Source organism: Cenococcum geophilum (assembly GCF_001692895.1).
Source record: "Cenococcum geophilum 1.58 unplaced genomic scaffold K441scaffold_68, whole genome shotgun sequence".
NCBI lineage: Eukaryota > Fungi > Ascomycota > Dothideomycetes > Gloniales > Gloniaceae > Cenococcum > Cenococcum geophilum.
This window is the reverse complement of record NW_027137626.1, coordinates 163,833-182,605: the sequence shown is the minus strand read 5'-3', so window position 1 is coordinate 182,605 and position 18,773 is coordinate 163,833. Positions and strand designations below refer to the sequence as shown.

Genomic DNA, 18,773 nt, shown 5'->3' with positions numbered 1-18,773 from the left:
CGACTTCTAATTCAACATCATGCTAGTCTCACTCAGCGTCGGCAAAGTCGATGCCGGTGTCGCCGTACTCCTAACTGAAGATAAACGCCTTGTATGCCCTCCCTTCATCTCTACTATCCCATTGTCTACACCTTAATTTCAGAAATGCCCATGCAATGATCCCTAACCCTCCTCCTAGATTGAATTCCCCTCGATCCTCCTTCCCCCGGACATCTCCTCGGGCTCCATAGTTGACATAACTGTCTCCCGAAACCACGCCTCAGAAGCCGCCTCAGCTTCCGCCTTTGCCACCCTCCAGTCCACCATCTACCGCACCTTCGGTCAGAAAACGCCCTCAGCTCCCATCCTCCGCTGCCGCAATGCCACCCAGACCTCCGTTGTCCTCGAATGGGACCCAATCGATATCGCGACCGCATCTCTGCGGGGCTTGACACTATACAGAAACGGGGGCAAGGCCGGCACGATCCCCAACCCTAGGGACGTGCACAGCACGAAGCTGAGCGGGCTGGCGGTCGACACGGAATATGTCTTCCACCTAGTTCTGCGGACGTCCGCGGGCACGTACTCCTCCGAGAAGCTGGCCGTGCGGACGCACAAGATGACGGAGCTGTCTGGGATCACGATCACGCCTGGTCACATGCCGGCCACGTTGCGCGAGAGCTTGCAGAAAACCGTTGAGAGGATTGGCGCCAAGATTGTGGACACGGTCAGGATCGATACCACGCATTTCGTGTGCACCGAGGGCAGGGGCCAGGCGTGGGAGAGGGCGGTCGAGAATAACATACCGGTTGTGGTGCCGGATTGGGTCAAGGGATGTGAGCGGGAGGGGAGGATAGTGGGTGTGAGAGGATACTATTTGAATGCAGATCCGAGGCTTAGGAACGTGGGGCCTGGCGTGGGTATGCAGCAGAGGAGCCCGCAGCCTCCGCCGCAGCCAAGTCCGACCACCCAGGTCACGCCTCCCACTCCAGAGCGGGCGTCTGCGAGTTCGCATCAGGAGAGGGAGAAGGAGGATGACAGGCCTCCGCCTCCGCCACCAAAGTTTGAGCGGGAGAAGGAAAAGGTTGCGGCTGAGGCGCCGGAGCCAAAATCCGCGACAGAGGAACAGAAGGTCAGGACAGAGGACCTGAAACCCACGAGTCCGAGCGTGGAGGACGAGGAAGACACAGAATCAGAAGAAGAGGAGACGGGCAGAGAGGAGAAGGCTGCGGAGGCTGGATTGTCTACACATGGGAAGCAGGGAGGTGGTGAGACACCAGAGGACGATGGAGCGAGTTTCCATGATGTCAAGCTGTGACGAACTTTAGTCGGACAGCTCCTTGTCGTTTACAGTTTTAACTTAATGCTCTTTTCCACGTCTTATGCTGTTCTTGAGATACCTCCTCTGCGGAGTTTGCTTGGAGTTTCTGGAGCACAGCATACGGCGAACGACTGAACACTTCACTTCTGATTCTGTACTATACCTAGACGTAAACGGCTCGGCCGTACTTCCGCCAGGAACATAGGGACATTATTTTGACACATTCTAACACACATAAACCCGTATGTATGTGCAGCTTTCAAAACCACCAGCTAAAGTGCCCGGCCTAGAAGGGTGAGGTTGAAAGAAGAGGTGCTAGGTGGTGTTGGAAGTCACCAGCCAACCTTTTCCTAAAGAGGGCACAGTTTCCATGGCCAAGTCCTCCCCCAACACCAATTGATAGCTACCCGCACCACGGACATCACAATCACCGCAGTAATATGCATGCCCCTCTACGGTCTTACATCAATCGTAGCCGCCTCTCCTCTGGAGGCTCCATGTAATTCACCTTCGCCTCCGTTCTGATGCATAGGACCGGACGGGGACGTCAATCGCTAAAAGCAGCAATTTATTCCTCAAGCTAGCAAAAGATGGACGTCTCACTGTCTCTTAGAGCTTATTCTTTTACTGCGGGGCATAGCGGGGTCATCTAGGCCCTTATAACGTATTTGTGATGCTAATAAATGCACTGGCTATATAACCATTCAGCTGTAGGAACCGACACCTCCCAGGCATTGCTTTACTATTTCCAGTCTTGCCCCCTCTTCTCTATCAGCTCCAGTTATTATCGACCTTATCTTACTGAGTTTGCAGCTGCAGATCCACTTGGTTTGATAAAGATATATAGGTAAGCTCGCTCCCCATCGGGATAGATAATCTCATATCAACTTCAAATCAATACCGCTCTTAACATTTTACCAGACTGACGCGATGGGCGGTCTAATCAGCAAAGTCAAAGCTACCTCAGCTTTCTCAAAATCTGAAAAGATGTCCTCCCCAGTTGCCATGACACACTTTCCAAAGTGCCAATCAACATTTAAACCACCATTAATCGCTAACGAGAACGCATACCTCGGAGACGTCGCTAGCAGGTACATCTCTACCCTCCACCACGCCCCTGACCTTTCTGCTCCCTCTTCGCCTCTCCTGCACCCAGACCGTGCCAAATGCCTCCCCTGAGCGTCATACTAATATTGCCCTCTCCTAGTGAGAAGATCGACCCTGAAAAGCCAATATCCTGCGGTTTCTACCGTCTCGAAAAAGGCACGCCGCTGGTCTATACCTACACCTATCACGAGATGAAGATTATTGTTGAAGGCAGCTTTGACATTAGCGACGAGACAGGGAACAAGGTGCATGCCGTAGCGGGAGACGTGTTTTACTTTCCAAAGGGAGCTAAAATCACTTTCGAGACTGAGGATTACGGATTATCATTTTACACCGGGCAGAGGAAAGAAGGCGCAGCGTGAGTAGGAGAAAGAAGAGAGAGTACGGCGCTGTTGGGGATGTTAATATAGGCAATGGTATGAATATTCCAAGAAAAAAATGAATATAATTTTGTCGAACGATAGTCCTCGGCATTAATAGCTCAAATGTATGGGTATCATTCTAATACTCTAGTGACCGTCATACCGTGAAGCTACGGCTCATATGATTCTAGCTACAGGCAATATTGCTTATGAAATTATCCCCAAGATTGTGGTTGGTTAACATCATTACTGGGGATTAAGTATGGGGAAAAGTGACGCCCAGATGCTGACCAAAACCCCGTACAGAACTACCGTATATTGCTCGAGTGATATCGGCACGACGACTCATGTGCAGAATTCCCTGTCTTCCTTATCGCTGCGTAGTCCGCAGAGCAAAGATAGCAGAACTCATGGCTGCATCTCGAACCTAGCGCAATACAGTCAGCGGGAGTTATACTCCGCAAAGACAATAGCCAACTTACAGGTCATGTGATCGCACCCGGAGATCTTCTCAATCCTCCACTCACATCCGGGACAATTCTTCGCAATCTTCTCAACCAGCTTCGTCGATGCCTCCTCTTCTGCCTTTTTCTTCTTTGGGTTGATGCGATAGTTATACTCCTCGCACGTCTCCCCTTCGTGCCAGGCTCGCTCATGAACAGTACAGGCCTTGAACCCGCAACTTATGCAGCGGAAAATGGGACCTTCGGCGCCGGATTCATGGATCTGGCCTGATGTGCACCCTGCAGGCGAGATACACCAGTGGAACTCAGAAATGGTGTTGAGAGCAGCGCGGGTGGCGAGTTGGTCATATTTCTGGAATATCTGTGTTGATGCGTGAGCTTGAACATCCGAGTAGTGAAGTGTCTCCTTGCATTCCGAGCAACTGATTTTATCCCATGCTCTAGTTTCCAAATTTGATGCAATCCAACTCTGCAAGCATTCCCGACAAGTATGCACCTCGTGCGCGCATTTCTCCGTGATCTGCTTAGGGAAATCGGCTGCTGGTTTGTTGTCACCGCAAATTGAGCACTCAATGGCCGTCTTACGCACGCCTCGAGCTTCAACTTCCTTTTCGATGTCCCGAAGATACTGATCTCGATCTCTTGTTTCCTTGAACTCACAGCGGAGCTCGGATCCACAAAGCAAACCGGCATCTCTCGCGGCAAGAAGAGTAGGTGTAGCGCTGCATTTGAGCTCCCGTTCTCGGTGGACAAGTCTTATTTTCTCCTCATTAAAAACTCGGAATCTCTTGCCTAAGGATTTTGCGGCTTCGTACCTGATTCGTAGAACGGAGACTAGGCCTCGGTCAATCGCTCCGGCGTCGAAATGGACCAAGTGGATATCATCTTCGCACTTCAAAACGAAGTAGTCTGATGCCTCCACGATAATTGTGTTGTCAGGAGAAGCTTCGAAATAAATTTTGAACTCCTCCTGATTCACTCTCCACAAGTCGTGCTGCAGAGGGACCCCATCGATGCTCAGTTGGATTTTTCGCACGTCGTCAATCCCGAGCCGATTTGCTGCATGATTTCGTATGTCTCCAACACTCACTTCCTCGTCCTCGGAGTAATACAGTGACCATTTCTTTCCACCGAGCGCAGCAAAGCGCACCTCCAGAGATGGCACGGCGTCTACGACAAAAGTGATCTCGAGAGGGGTCCCAGAGCTCTTCTGTACATGATTTGTGAACAGCTCTTTCGGGTCGTCGTTGAAATTTTCGCCTTTATAGAGAAACCGAATTCTTCGTGATGCGCCTGGCAAGTTGACCATTCGACATGCAGTTGACCTTAAATCCATGAGAGAAGTGTTTGAGATTGGAATGCTCCGTTTGGGGCTGGTCAACAGTATGTAACGACTGAGAAACGTTTTGATTGGTCCACGTTGCGGATCAACTGGATAGAATATCTCGGAGTCTATCTCGGATGACTCCAGATCGATGACTCCGTTGAAAAAAGCGATCCGCCATGGATCTTGCAGGGCAAGGTGTTCCGCAAGAATAGTTCTAAGATGATTAAATGTCAAACGCTCAGCCTGGATTGTCCCGGCAGGGAACCTCATCCAGATTTGTTTGCCTCCCTCATGCAAAATGAAAAGGACATCATTGTCCGGTAAAGATTTCGGATCTCTCGGGTCCTTTGTATAGAAAAAAGGTCTAGGTCCAGTGATTTTGCTGCTATTTGAACTCATCAGTGATGTTGAGGATCTATCAACAAGCTTCGTGCAGTTCGAGTCCGTTGCTTGGCGCCATTGAATTAGAGCCCTTGAAGAGATATTTTCCCCCACAAGTGTGCGGTCGTCGATTTTTAGCTCACGATCTTTGTAGAAAAGCTGAATGTCCACTGCGAGACAGTTTTCTCTCCTGGCAAGCAGTTCTCGAATTCCTCCGACCTTTGGGAATTGTTCGCGTCGTACAGAAAATGTGGTATTGTACTTCTCCTGGCATTGAAGCAACAAATAATCAGTCTGAATGACGTATATCACGTTCTTTCCTTGAGGATCATTTGATTCCATGCCGAGGCTCTGGAGAGAAGCTGATTCTCCTGACATTTCCGGAGCATTCTCGCCAAATTGGCAGTCATGACGCTCGAGGTTGGGTGACTGATTTCGTGATGTACTCGTCCCTTTTCTCACAGCTTCATTATCGAATGTTAAATTAACACGCCATATATCCTGATCTCCTAGATAGCGGCCCATCAGAGTCCTTAGCTGAGAGACTGTCAAACCATTCCTGATGGTACCTAGAGGGAATTCCATCCAAAAATCCGCGCCGCTGCTAGGTATTATTCGAATGCAGTCGAAATACTTTTTGGAAGGGCGTTTACCATAAGAATATGTAGGACGTAAATTTTCAGGAATATTAGGCTCTCGATATTTGTTTGGGATAGCTGATTCGATAGGAGCGGTTCTCTGGGCGGGCTCTGGCTTGGTGAAAACGCTCCGACGAAATGGGTTGGAAGATTGGGCCTGACTGTTAGAAGATTGGGCTTGGCTAGTTGGAAAAGCACTTGGATTCTTCTGCCAATAGGCTACATTTTGACAACTAGTTAGCATACACGGAAGGCGAAGATAAAACTCAAGGGTCCTAATACCTTTACATGAAGGACAGTAGCCTTGCCACCTTGTACCATTCGTCGTCATGCCAACTCCATCAGTATACATAGGATACGAAGCGGTGTATAAGACGCTGTTCGAAGCCCTGTGAGGCCTTTCGTCGGCGCAAACACAGCAAGGAAGGTTCGTGGAAAGCTGGCAGGAAGTAAAGCTTTTATGGGAGCATGTTTCCGTAGAAGCGGGGGATTGTCTTTGGGGTTCTTTATGTTCCTGGTTTCCTGTAGCTGGAACTGGGCGTACCCATGGGGAAATTGGTGAAGGAGGATGTATAGCTCTTGTTCGAGGAACTTCTATCTGATACACAACCTCGGAGCCGGGAACAACGCCTACTTCGCCTAGCCGTAGTTCGTCGTTCAAATTTTGGCCCAGATGCGACAACCGTATCTTGCTTTTATGCACATCCCGTAGCCGGGCGATTTTCTCTTTAACTTGCCCAACTTTGTTGAATGCGTAATATCGAATCGAAACAATCCGGATTCCTTCGCGAACTGGGAAAGAGGTTGAAGAGTCTCGAAGGATCAGGTAATCACTAATGTCAACATGGATTAAATTTTGCTTGGAAGTCATTCCCAAACTGCTAACAGTCTCCGATGCGTCACACTCTTCAAGATTTACGGCCTGTGAGCCCGGGTTTGTTTCTGAATTGTACACCAGGTTGACACGCCAAGGGTCTTGCTCTTTGAGTTGCTCGGCGACCAATTTCCTGAGACTCCAAATGTCAAGGTGGCCATCACCAATAGCTTTCCAGGCAAACTTCATGTACAGCATTGGACTAGAACGGTATTGAACGGTGATTATGTCGCTTCCTAGTGGCTTGAAATCATGGAAGGACGCCTTGATGGGCAAATCATAGAAGGACGACTTAGGGGCCAAATCCGGGAAAGGAACCGGAATCAAACTCGATGTTCCAGCTCCATGTATTTCAGAGTTCCCCGCGGGTGGTTTCTCATGTTTCTGACTTATTGGGTTATGCCGCTTTAGCTTCGCGAGACCTGAGCCGAAGACATTCATTCTCCTATACGACGAAGGTTGCGCAATGCTATGAATTTAGTAAGGGGGCTGTGTGCTTGGTGAAGAAGCTGGCATAACGCTCAGCGCTTGAGTGAGAACCTTCAAATGATGAAGTGCCGTCGGCCTATCTCTTAACACGTCAGTTTGCGTCCATCTGTTATCGATAAGGACTAGCCAATTAAATCAACCAAATCGAATCGTCCTGCTCAGGAATATGAAGCTAGTTGATATTTACAAAATCTTATATAAAACGATCTATATAGCTTATTCCTTAGAGTTTAGTCGCTCAATATAAGATAACCAGCCCTCGTCCTTTCTGCAGAATGGAATCTAACATATTTTACACCCAAAATGTGTCGCACAGTCTATGTAGATGCACGCGTAATTAAGAGTCTGGTGTTTTGATGTTTCGCGCACGGACCAGATTCTAGATGGACGCTGACGTGTTAAGGGATAATAGAACCATCCTTGGCAGGTGCCGCTTATATCATAAATCAGACGCTTCGTAGTAGAATTTTAACCGAACCCAGTTAGATTAGCACGTGCTTAGTTACGGGGCTAGAAAATCACTTATGTAAGGGAAACAGCGGCCCATAACGTGTTCCACCAGTCCTACCACGTTGCAGCCCTACAAATACTTGAAATTCTATTATTTTGAACGGTTTGTTTAGCAGGAAGTAGTCTACCCTCTTTCTGGGGTGATTTAGAACTCTGAATTGATGACATTATTGTTTTGGTACGAAGACGCGTCTTGGTGCTGGTGGGGTGGCCGGATGACTGGTGTGGCCGGATGAGTGGTGGAACACGTTACGGAGTACACCCTCTCATCAATTCCGGTGGTTAGCGCGGCCACGTCTGCACGGCCTTTTTGTAGGGGAAGTTTTGGTATTTTTGCTGTTTAAGGGAAAGTTAATAAAACACGCTAACCACCGGAATTGACGAGAGGGTGTAGGCATATAATGTCTGTGCTAAGCTTCTACTGCCAAGGTTTCTAATTGGTTCAATAGATCAGGCATAGAGAGAGTCTATATCTGCAAATATTACACCTTAAATGAAGATGTATAAAATTAGAGTTGATTTAAGTCTGGTGCTAGTTTGACCTGGGTCCGTGTTGGTCATTTGATGCAATTACGCTCCTATGAATTACCTCTGAAGCACAAAGGGCCAGTAAACATCTGAAATCATCAGCCTGGCGAATATCTCGGAACTTTTAACCTAATTTACCTCAAGAAGATATCAAAAGTATACTCTCTTAGAATTCAAAATCTACCATAGAAAGGCCTAGTCGTTTTAATAGGTATGTTGCGTGGATATAAGTGATATGCTGATACAATAGTAGACATCTGCGTCTACTCCATGTCATGCCTCCTCCAAAACGCCCCAGTGAGTATGCTGCCACTAATGCTGCCATACAAAACACCCCTTCGGATCCCTATCGACCCAAGAAGCCGCTCAACCCCAGCAAATTACAGGACTATGTATATGAATATAGAAGATATTTACAGGTAATATTTCGGCTGTATACAGCACTCAAACGTCTTAACTATCTCGCTCGTGGCCTTGCTTAGCAATACTTCCCGCCCTGCTCCCCCTTTGGCTAAGCGGTACATAGTACTCGCCCTCTAATTCATGCACGAGAGGGGCGCTGGGCAACTCATGCACAAAACCGGGGCTGTTCAACGGCGTCGGCAGCTCCTGAGGATTAGGGCTGAGTAGATGATCATGCACTCCCGGCGATCCTGGGCTCCTTGGGTCGCCATGCCTGTACGGACCCCGCTTGCTGCTGCTGCCCATGCCCAGCGCGGTATCGTTGGCCGGCGACGCGAGCTCCGAGACCTGGGTGCCGGAGAGCTCTTGCGGCTTGTTGGCACCGTAAAGCCCGTCATCCGCGCCCTGGGTTTTGGCGTCGGTGATCTGCGTGTTGTCGAGTTCTCCTGGCTTCGTCGGGTTCCGTCGGCGTCTGAACCAGATGATTGCGCCTATGAGTATGAGTAGTAGGAGAGCGCCACCCCCAGCTGCGATACCTGCTATTGCGCCTATCCCAAGGCCAGATTTTGAAGGTGTGGATGTAGAACTCGGGTTTGTAGTTGAATTTGAGGGTGGCATGATGGGGACAATATGGGAGGCTGGTAGTGGGTCTGGGAATGCGGCCTGCGCAAGGGTAAAGTTGCCACGCTGGTGGTCGACTATTAGGTAGGCTTCCTGCAGTAGGGTCCTGCCTAGGGTGTACTGGGTATCATTTGCGGCGCGCCGGATCGGGAAGTAATTTGTTGCATTAGCATAGATAGGGTACGAGGCCTGGAGATCAAAAGCCGCGTATGGAAGGACGATATTAGTGTAATTGCTGCTGGTGTCAGAGGCAGAGTTGCCGAGTTTAATGGTGATGGAGGGATTGAGAGATTGAAGCTGGGAATGTATAGTGTCGTTAACCAGGTAGAGGTCCGTGGTTGGATCGTATGTTAAGCCGAATGCTTTCTCGAAGCCGTCGCAGATATCGGGTGGTAGCCAGAGGTGGGGAACAGTTGAGTCAATGAGAGAGAGGTGACCGGTTGTGGTAAGAGAATATACACCTTGTAAAGAATTCATGGCTACGATTGATTGAACGCCAACGGTGAGAAGGCGGGAATCGTCGTTGGCAAAGGAGAACGAGACATTGCTGGGAGTAAATCGGGTATCATCGTAACCACCAAGGACAAGATTTCCGAATACTGATTTGAGGCCTATGGAACAAGTGTTAGCGCTGCAGGGCGTCTCAGCTGGTGGAATACTTACGGTATTTCGCTCCAGCCGTATACCCATAGGCAAGACTAGGTATCTTCGTCTGGTTCCATAATTGATGAAGGAAGGAGTTGATCGGCTGGCTTAAACTGGAGAAACTAGAAGGCTGAACTCCTAAACCAATATGGCCCATGTAGTAATCCATTTCTGCAACTCCGGCAATAATTTGCTTGTCCAGCGACAGTACCGAAGTATCCGAGGCTGCCCCTAGCGCTACCCTATCATATCCGTATATCCCATTCCCAGTGTAATTCAACTCCTTCTCCAGATCAAGACTGTACACCCCAATTGTTGACCATGTAGAGGACATATTGGATTGGAATCCAGGGCTTGCGGCGCTGTTGAAGGTCTGCGCTCCTCGCAAACTGGGGCAATTTGCGCCATCTTCTGGATAGCACCCCTCTGGCACGATGACCCATGTTTCCCCACTCTTAGTAGAGACTTGAACGCGCAAGTCCTGCCCGGGAGTACCGACGTTAATGTCGAAGGTAGACCAAGCTCCATCGTTGCCGTCAAAGCTCTGCGACGGCGGTACTACATAGGGCGTAGGAACTGTGGAAGCTCGCGGCCTGATGGGCATTTTGTGGGGTTAAGTTGAAACGAAAAGCGCAGTCGAAGAATGCTGAAACAAAAGAAAATGAGATATTAAATGTAGATGAATTAGATGGAAAAGAGAGAAATGCGCAGCAGCATTAAGGACATGGTGTAGAGACTCTCAGAAAGAAAAACGACAAGCAAAGTTTCTCCAGGCTTTGGTAGTGTTCACGTCGCAAGACAATAACTTAGCCAGGTCGCGGGTTGGTTGTGGACCATAAGGTAAGTTATGCAAGACAAGGTTAGTTAGCATTGGAACTTGGGCGCTCTCCGGGAAAGCAGCACGGCATTCAGTGGCTGGGCAGCTGAGGGCTTTTTTCTTTGAGGGCTGAACGCCATGATGGCTGGGGCGGTCTTGGAGTTGGCTCTGTGTGGTCCAGATAGACTCGGCGGCACTAAAACCTCGCCTTCTGGCCCGGGATTGGGTGCGTGGGCGACTTCGCCTCCACAAAACCCACACCACTCACTGAGTTTTGAGAGAGATGCTACCCCAACAGGGTTATCCGTAATTACCCTCCAAGCTGAACCAAGCTGCAGGATGCCATGTCCAAGATGCCACCCCTTGCTCCGGAGTTAGGACTGCGACGAGAGGACAAGAGGAGGGATTAGGGACTCCGAGACCACGGCTTCAAGTTTGCCCGCATTATCTTTCCCTTGTCTACCCTCGACAGTTCGCATTTTTTGAATACGGCATGCCCAATAGCAAACCCTCAGAACCTTGTGGATGCAGAACAGCTGCCAGTTATGAATCTCCACGGTTGCACATAGTGAGCCGAAATAGCAACATCGGAACACCGTGTGAACAACGACAGACTCACCAAGAACGGGTGACGTGGATTAGGCTGTTGCAAGAAGCCTCTCTAAAGGCTGAGCTTTGCCTCTAAGAGACAATATTGGTGGCCCTCGCTCTCAGCCGACCTACACGGCCACAGCAGAACCGTTAGCTGGGGCCGCTTATTGGTGCACTCCGCTGGCTCTTGCATGCAATTGGCAAGGGTTTGGGCAATGGAGATTAACGCAGGGATCTGCTATTCATAGGCCTGTCGCACGACACCCGCCTACAAGGCTGCTGCACCTTTCTGCTGCGTTCAAATAATAATTTCCATGTCCCCTTTGTCCTCTGATCACTGCCTAAAGAAGTTTTGATCTTGTCATTTCTGACTGTAGAGCCGTTTGCATTTCTTGCATCCTTCCGCTCGTTACACGTTTTAATACTGCGAAATGCTCGTCTCCAACATGCGGAGTCTTTTGATCTTTTGCGCACTTGCTGCAAATTGGCCTTTCTTTGCGAATGGCGAAACAGCTCTTGTCCGTAGGCGTGAGTAGCTCAAACACCGCCGAATAAATTTCTAGCGCATTGCTGACATTGATTGTTTAGAACGTTTTCCGATAAGTAAGTGCTTACCGTCTTGGTGGTTCATTTTTGGTTCCAGCACCGACCCCTACACCAACAACGACCGACTAGGCTACCCTTCTAACCCTTCCTCCAGCAAACTCGTCGACGGTTTCTCCTCCATCTTCAATAAGCTCTACATTTTCAGTATCATCGAGCTTTGTCATAACATCGACGTCTTCAGTTCCTGAGAGACATATTCAAAGCTCGTCAAGCAGCACTGTGAATTTCTCAGATATCTCTTCCCAAGCATCTAGCAGCTGGTCATCGAGCTCTTCCGTCGTTTCTATATCCAGTTTATCCAGCAGCTTAAGCTCCTCTTCAATCTCCTCCACGTCTTCAAGACTCTCTTCATCTTCAAACTCGAGCTCCTTAATCTCATCTACTACTTCATCGAGTGTGTCAAGCTTAACAAACTCCTCTTCATCAATTCCTATCTCGACAAATTCTTCAGTCAGCTCTACTGCAGCTTGCACTGGATGTGTCCTAGAGGCGTCCGGGCCCGTAACACTTATTTATACCGCGCCCGTCCAAGAGATTACCTTCATTGGTGGCACAGTAACAACGGTTCTCGTGACATATCCTGATGGCGAAGTCTCCACAAGCTTCACAACCAATTTTGCTTCAAGTGCAACAATTGCGTCTAATGCAACAGACGTCCATTTGACGCTGACTTGGACTTGGAAGGCAGCCCCAGACGTTATTTTGTAAGCTATCATGTCCATTCTATTAACCACAAAACTAACTGCAACAGAACATTTCCGACAACATATGTAGCGTATACTGATATTAGAGGTGGTCTTGACGCAAATGAGACTGCTAGGCCCACCCCAACCCAAATTCTCGAAAGGGAAGAGTCTACTTGCATTCAGGATGTTGAACCTCTAGAGCTCTTCCCACCTGCAGATGGAAATGAAACCCCATTCATCCAACCATTGATTAATGAAGATTCGGGAACCTTTCAAACTCTTCCACCAGCACTTATTGACTATCTAAAGACGCAAGCGGAAATCATCAGCGTGTTTAATGGGTCAAACATAGCTACGTGCACAACGCAACAAATCGAATCATTTACAGGCACGACTGCTTCCACTAAGGGGGTCACCCTCGGGGCAACCGGAACATCTACGCTGATGACGCCCGCATTTCTTACCGCACCCGAAACAATTCACACCACTGTCACGGGACCAATTAGGGAGCCTCCAGCCAGCGTTCCAGGTGTTAAATCAGATCCTCAAAACACGCCACCGCAGCAGAGCCCCGTTAATACTCCACCCCCAGTTTTTATACCAATTGTTTCAATACAGGGCGGACCGTCTGTACAGCAATCGCCGCCAAACCAGCCTCCGGCAAGCAAACCGGGGATTGGGGATATAATCGCGTCGCTCATTGCCAATAATCCGTCCGTGATAAATAATCCTCCACATGTAAGTCAAGGAGGGAACCCGCCGCCACAGACTCAGCCCGGAAGTCCTCCGGTTATCACGCAACTAGCAGGCAACCCGCCAGGCGGACAGTCAATCACCGTAGGGAACACGCCTATTGCCGTCGGGCCGGTCCAATCCGCGACAGGAGGGCCACCTGGAGGCATTGTCATTGGCTCACAGACGCTCCAGCCAGGCCAGGTGACTACTATCGGTGGTGTTGTCGTATCCGTACCTCCAGGCGGATCTAGCATCGTGGTCGGAGGCAGCAATACTATCGCCATCAACCCAGCGGGGCCCACCCCACCTAGTAACTCAGTTCTGACAGTTGGCGGTACCCCCGTGACTGCTGGTCCTAGTGGTCAATTCGTTTTCGGTACACAAACTCTAACACCCGGCGGTCCAGCTATTACAGTCTCGGGCACTGTGTTAAGTCTTGGCCCCTCAGGCACCATTGCCGTCGTGAATGGAGCAACTCAGACTCTCGGGCCTGTTCCCGGCAACCCCGTGATTACAGGCGCCCCTCTCCTCACCATCAACGGCCAAACCGTCGCCGCGACAGTGATAGGCGGCACGACCGAATTCGTCGTTGGCCCCGGGACAACCCTCACCCCCGGCGGCGTGCTCACGGTTAGCGGCACCGTATACAGCCTCCCCGCCAGCGGCTCCGGCTCCGTCGTCGTCGTCAACGGCGTCACCTCCACGCTCAACAACCCGGGCCCCGTCACCGTCGCCGCAATCCTCACCCTGAACGGCCAGACGTACTCGGCGACCGTCGTCGACGGTACCACGGAGGTCGTCATTGGGCCCGGCACGACGCTGACCCCTGGCGGTCCTGCTGTCACGATCTCGGGGACAACGTACTCGCTCGGCCCGTCGGCGAGCTTCATTGTTGTTAATGGCCACACGAGCACGATTGGGCCGGCGACTGTGAGCGCGAGTACGACGGGGTCCGGGGCGCGGAACACGACGAGCAGCAGCTCGAGCGGGAGCTCGACGACGACGACGGGTAGTAGCAAGGCGCCAGGCAATTTCATCGCGAGCGGGATTGGCGCTACCAAAGGCGGAGCGATGAGCCAGGGTATAGGGACTGAGGGCCTTGTGGAAGGGTTGATGGTCGGGGTGGCGGGGTGGTTGCTGATGTTGCTTTGAAAATAATGGTTGGGCTGGTTACGACAGCTGTTACGACATCACTGTGTTTGAGCGTGGCGTTTAGTGGATAGATAATATGATTCGGATAGGCAGTATGATGGCATGATCTGAAAGGATCCCCGGCGTCTACACTTCGTTTCTCTAGTTTTAGCGTTCTATTGAGTGTTGCATGGCTAGTAATGTATTGTGTAGTTGACAGATTGCATGTATGTAGTGTAGGGATAGGGTATGAGAACAAGCAATGAATTGAAGATGATAAAGCTTTAGTTTTGATAGGGTGACAAAACAATTGAGACTGAAGCAGTTTAACCAGTTAACACGGCCTTAGCCCTTGTCACCTGCGAGAATATCTTCTGCTAATTGGTGGTGATCGGATATACTAGGTTAACTAATACTTGACTTCGACCATGCACCGTGTCTATATACGCTCTAGCTTTGAAATATTTAGGGTTGTATGATCTAACAAAGTGCGACTAGTCATCTTATATCCCATGAGCCGTTTAGACGTATACTAAGATCTTAATGTCATAGATGTGCCTTTAGACACTCAACTTCTGTAACTGCGGAAGGACGCTAAAGATATGTGTTGGTAACATTTTGCTTTTCATGGAAGCTCCACTGGGGGAAATGGTCTTGGTGTGCTGTCTAGATGTATTTGGTTAGCTCGGTTGTCATGCACTTTGTGCGCTCGTTTGTGCTAAAATTGCAGTGCTTGAAGCCGACCCTTTTTGCCCAATTGCAGTACTTTACCCAATCCGTTTGCACCCCAACAAACTCTAAAAACTCCATTAGCCTATTAACGTGAGCGATAGGGTTATGACGTCGGCATAGTTATGACGGTTTGGAACATCAAAACTGCGCACAGACGAAATTTATTAGGAACCATCATAACTATGCCGACCGTCATAGCCCTATCGCTCACGTTATAATTTTACCTCTAACTACTGAAAATGTTTAAATATAATTTTAAATCCGTATCCCTTGACCCGGTGGCGTCATACGAGGATATGGCCCGTGCATAAGCACTAGGAACACCAAACAAATCTAGCTTTCTAGTTGGCCAGCTCCTTATCGATAACTACAGGACGAATTCCACCGTGTTAAGGGATACTACCGCTAAGTTTGTAGGCTCCTGTTGCTGGTAATCCAGCTAAAGCTTTGAAAGAATATGTAGAAGAGGGAACTGATATACTGAAACTCTTGGTAAGTCTCGATAAAGTACGGCTAATATTCCGGCAGCGAAGTTTTTCGGCAACACCAGGCTCTTAAAGTTTGCTTCCGTATGAGTAACGTCACTCCGGTTTCGGCAATTATGATTTCTTCGGTATACTTGCTCCAGCAAATTCCCAGCGCCACCACCAATTGCTGGTTGGTGAGTCATATTCGTCCAGATTGTGCCGAAAACAGAGAGAGGCAGGTGGATGTCAGCAAGACGACGACACCATGGCAGAGTCGGAATTCGCCGGGACACGCTGTGAGCGATCTGGAACGTTGTGTTGACACATGCAAAATGCTCATTTGGAGCAGACCGTATGCGGAAGAGTTTGGCAGCAAAAGGAATGTGTCATGCCTGCATCAGTCTGCTCAATCACAATCTCGATGGATAGCGTGAATTGAGAATTGAAATTATTTCGAGAGCTGCATAGGCAGGCTGGTTATCGACGGATGTTGAAACGGATCGGAAGCTTTCCCCACACTTGGCTATCACAAGCCGACGGTTCCCTTCTGTCCCTCCACATCCTCACTCCATCCCCTCTGCCCGAGGCGGGAGCTGGAGCTAGGCCCTGGTTCTTCTGCATCATCGTTGACTACACGGCGATCCACCCACTCACAACCATTCTTTGTAGTCGATATGTGTGACGTACGATTTAAATATCCTCCTCTCCTCCTTCCACCTATCCCGCAATCTTGAACCCTCTCCTCTACTACCTAAAACCCGACGCAAATACCTAGAGCATCTCATATTCATCACCATGGCTGCCAACCCGAATGAAATCCTTCGCGATGTCAATGTCCTCGGCCCGCTCAACGACCAGACCCGCAAGATCCTGAGCAAAGAAGCTGCTGTCTTCCTTGCTCTGCTTCACCGTGCCTTCAATGGCACCCGAAAGGCTCTCCTCCAGCGGCGAATGGTCAGACAAGCCGAGCTTGACAAGGGACATCTTCCAGACTTCCTCCCAGAGACGCGTCACATCCGCGAGAATGGTGCGTGGAAAGGTGCCCCACCAGCACCTGGTTTGGTGGACAGGCGGGTGGAGATTACAGGTCCAACCGACAGGAAGATGGTTGTGAATGCGTTGAACTCAGACGTCTGGACATACATGGCGGATTTTGAAGGTATGCGCAATTGGGACTATGCATGCAATTCCTTGATGCTTACATTTTTCTAATAGATTCGAGCGCACCAACTTGGAATAACATGATCAACGGTCAGCTCAACCTTTACGATGCCATTCGCAGGCAGGTCGACTTCAAACAGGGTGAGAAGGAATACAAGCTGCGAACGGATAGGACACTACCCACTCTGATCTGCAGAGCTCGAGGCTGGCATCTGGAGGAGAAGCACTTCACTGTGGATGGGGAACCCATTTCGGGCAGTTTGTTCGATTTTGGTCTCTACTTCTTCAACAATGCCGAAGAGCTCGTCAAGAGGGGTACTGGCCCATACTTCTACCTGCCAAAGATGGAGTCTCATCTTGAGGCGCGTCTATGGAACGATGTCTTCAACTTGGCTCAGGATTACATCGGGATGCCACGAGGGACGATCCGTGGCACCGTCTTGATTGAGACTATCATGGCCGCTTTTGAGATGGACGAGGTGAGTCACTCGGATCGAAGGCTGGCAATGGCTCTGACCAATGGTGTAGATCATTTATGAGCTCCGCGATCACAGCTCTGGTCTCAACTGCGGAAGATGGGATTACATCTTCAGTGTCATCAAGCGTTTCCGCCAAAACCCGAACTTCGTCCTTCCCGACCGAGCATCCGTTACTATGACTGTTCCATTCATGGACGCATACGTAAAACTGCTTATCAAGACATGCCACAAGCGGGGCGTACATGCTATGGTTCGCATATTTTTACCCAAAGTAGGTAAAATATCATGACTAACGTATCCACAGGGCGGCATGGCAGCACAGATCCCTATCAAGAACGATCCGGCTGCCAACGACGCAGCCATGGCCTCTGTCCGTGCCGATAAGCTTCGTGAAGCTCGTGCTGGTCACGATGGTACCTGGGTTGCTCACCCCGCGCTTGCTTCCATCGCCTCTGATGTATTCAACACGCACATGCCTACGCCCAACCAACTCTTCGTACGCCGCGAAGACGTCCATGTCACTGCCAACGACCTTCTAAACATGAACGTTCCCGGCAAAGTGACTGAGGTTGGCATCCGCAAGAACCTTGCTATTGGGCTCAGCTATATGGAAGGTTGGCTGCGGGGAGTCGGATGCGTGCCGATCAACTACCTGATGGAAGACGCAGCCACAGCGGAGGTTTCCAGGAGCCAGCTGTGGCAGTGGTGCAGACACGGTGTACAGACTGCTGAGGGCAAGAATGTTACAAAGGATTATGCGCTTAAGCTGCTAAATGAAGAGGCCAAAGCACTCGCAGAGAAGGCGCCTAAAGGAAATAAGTATGCATTAGCAGCGAAGTACTTCGAGAGTCAGGTTACCGGTGAAGATTATGCCGAGTTTTTGACGTCGTGAGTCCCCCATTTCTCAGCACTCTCTTGATGCAATTGCAATGCTGAACATGTGGACAGGCTTCTTTATAACGAAATCACAAATGTGGGTCCGCCAGCCGGTGCTTCCAAGTTGTAATCGATACGGTTCTTTTCTTATTTACAACCCTAATTCCATGATGTCAAAAAGCGCTCCGGCCGCTGTATTCTAAACCAAAAGAACGAAAATTGGCTCAGTCGATAATGCGTTGCTTGCTGGTTATGCGCGAGAGAACTTTGAGAGATGAAGTGGTCGGGCTAACTGCTTTTTGGTTTCTTTTCAGTAGGGGTGTGAGCTTACACTTACACGTGTACATACATTCGTGTACATACACGGTGTACACGTGTATTCTAGAGGGTTACACCGTGTATTGCACGGGCCATATGCTTCGTAAACAGTGTAATGAACAGTCTTTCGTTTGGATGACCTATAGTATTAAATTACTATAAGCAGAACACCTATTTGCAAGGCCGTTCATCGCACTCTTTCTTTGAGCGGTATACTCGTCTCTATCACGAGCCTTGGCTTAGTGTTTTCAATCAAATCACTTACTAAATAGCAGGCTCTACAGCTGATCTATGCTGGAAAGAGGTTGCTGCCTATCCCTTGACCCGTCTGCGTCCAACGCCAAGGCCGCACAGACAGGAACGCGTGAGAATCAGGTTGAACAAGAGCATCTTATTGGCTAGATCCTTATCGATAACGTTAGACGCACGCCGACGGGCCAAGGGATAAACTCCGTAGTAAAACCCACCCAAAGGCTATCTGCATTCACTGCTAGAAAACATGGCACTCAAATAGTCGTCAGAAGGT

The 18,773-nt window shown here is 49.6% G+C and overlaps 6 protein-coding genes across 6 annotated transcripts; 4 read left to right on the top strand and 2 right to left on the bottom strand.

The window, feature by feature from the left end:
- Nucleotides 1-19: 19 nt before the first annotated feature.
- K441DRAFT_681871 (uncharacterized protein) lies at nt 20-1,297 on the top strand (the record flags this gene model as incomplete). The annotated part of the gene is made up of 2 exons (XM_067651518.1): nt 20-91; nt 179-1,297. The coding sequence occupies 2 exons, from the start codon at nt 20-22 to the stop codon at nt 1,295-1,297; spliced, it is 1,191 nt and encodes a 396-aa protein (XP_067497889.1).
- Nucleotides 1,298-1,947: 650 nt separating this feature from the next.
- Nucleotides 1,948-2,879, top strand: K441DRAFT_646792 (putative ethanolamine utilization protein). Its single transcript, XM_067646829.1, has 3 exons — nt 1,948-2,147; nt 2,222-2,391; nt 2,508-2,879. The coding sequence occupies exons 2-3, from the start codon at nt 2,231-2,233 to the stop codon at nt 2,767-2,769; spliced, it is 423 nt and encodes a 140-aa protein (XP_067497888.1). The 5' UTR covers nt 1,948-2,147; nt 2,222-2,230; the 3' UTR covers nt 2,770-2,879.
- A 198-nt stretch (nt 2,880-3,077) lies between these two features.
- Nucleotides 3,078-3,804, bottom strand: K441DRAFT_588998 (uncharacterized protein; the record flags this gene model as incomplete). The annotated part of the gene is made up of 2 exons (XM_067644740.1): nt 3,078-3,196; nt 3,252-3,804. Coding segments are annotated over 2 exons (672 nt in total), but the record flags the coding sequence as incomplete, so codon positions are not given.
- Nucleotides 3,805-7,983: 4,179 nt separating this feature from the next.
- K441DRAFT_646784 (acid protease) lies at nt 7,984-10,603 on the bottom strand. The gene is made up of 3 exons (XM_067646828.1): nt 9,667-10,603; nt 8,119-9,614; nt 7,984-8,069 (listed from the first exon to the last, which is right to left on the bottom strand). The coding sequence occupies exons 1-2, from the start codon at nt 10,250-10,252 to the stop codon at nt 8,434-8,436; spliced, it is 1,767 nt and encodes a 588-aa protein (XP_067497886.1). The 5' UTR covers nt 10,253-10,603; the 3' UTR covers nt 7,984-8,069; nt 8,119-8,433.
- A 737-nt stretch (nt 10,604-11,340) lies between these two features.
- Nucleotides 11,341-14,513, top strand: K441DRAFT_700559 (uncharacterized protein). The gene is made up of 4 exons (XM_067653258.1): nt 11,341-11,584; nt 11,645-11,659; nt 11,757-12,366; nt 12,414-14,513. The coding sequence occupies exons 1-4, from the start codon at nt 11,488-11,490 to the stop codon at nt 14,233-14,235; spliced, it is 2,544 nt and encodes an 847-aa protein (XP_067497885.1). The 5' UTR covers nt 11,341-11,487; the 3' UTR covers nt 14,236-14,513.
- A 1,695-nt stretch (nt 14,514-16,208) lies between these two features.
- Nucleotides 16,209-18,059, top strand: K441DRAFT_681866 (malate synthase; the record flags this gene model as incomplete). Its single annotated transcript, XM_067651517.1, has 5 exons — nt 16,209-16,572; nt 16,629-17,053; nt 17,103-17,324; nt 17,358-17,941; nt 18,002-18,059. 5 exons carry the CDS (start codon nt 16,209-16,211, stop codon nt 18,057-18,059), a joined length of 1,653 nt encoding a protein of 550 aa, XP_067497884.1.
- Nucleotides 18,060-18,773: the final 714 nt, after the last annotated feature.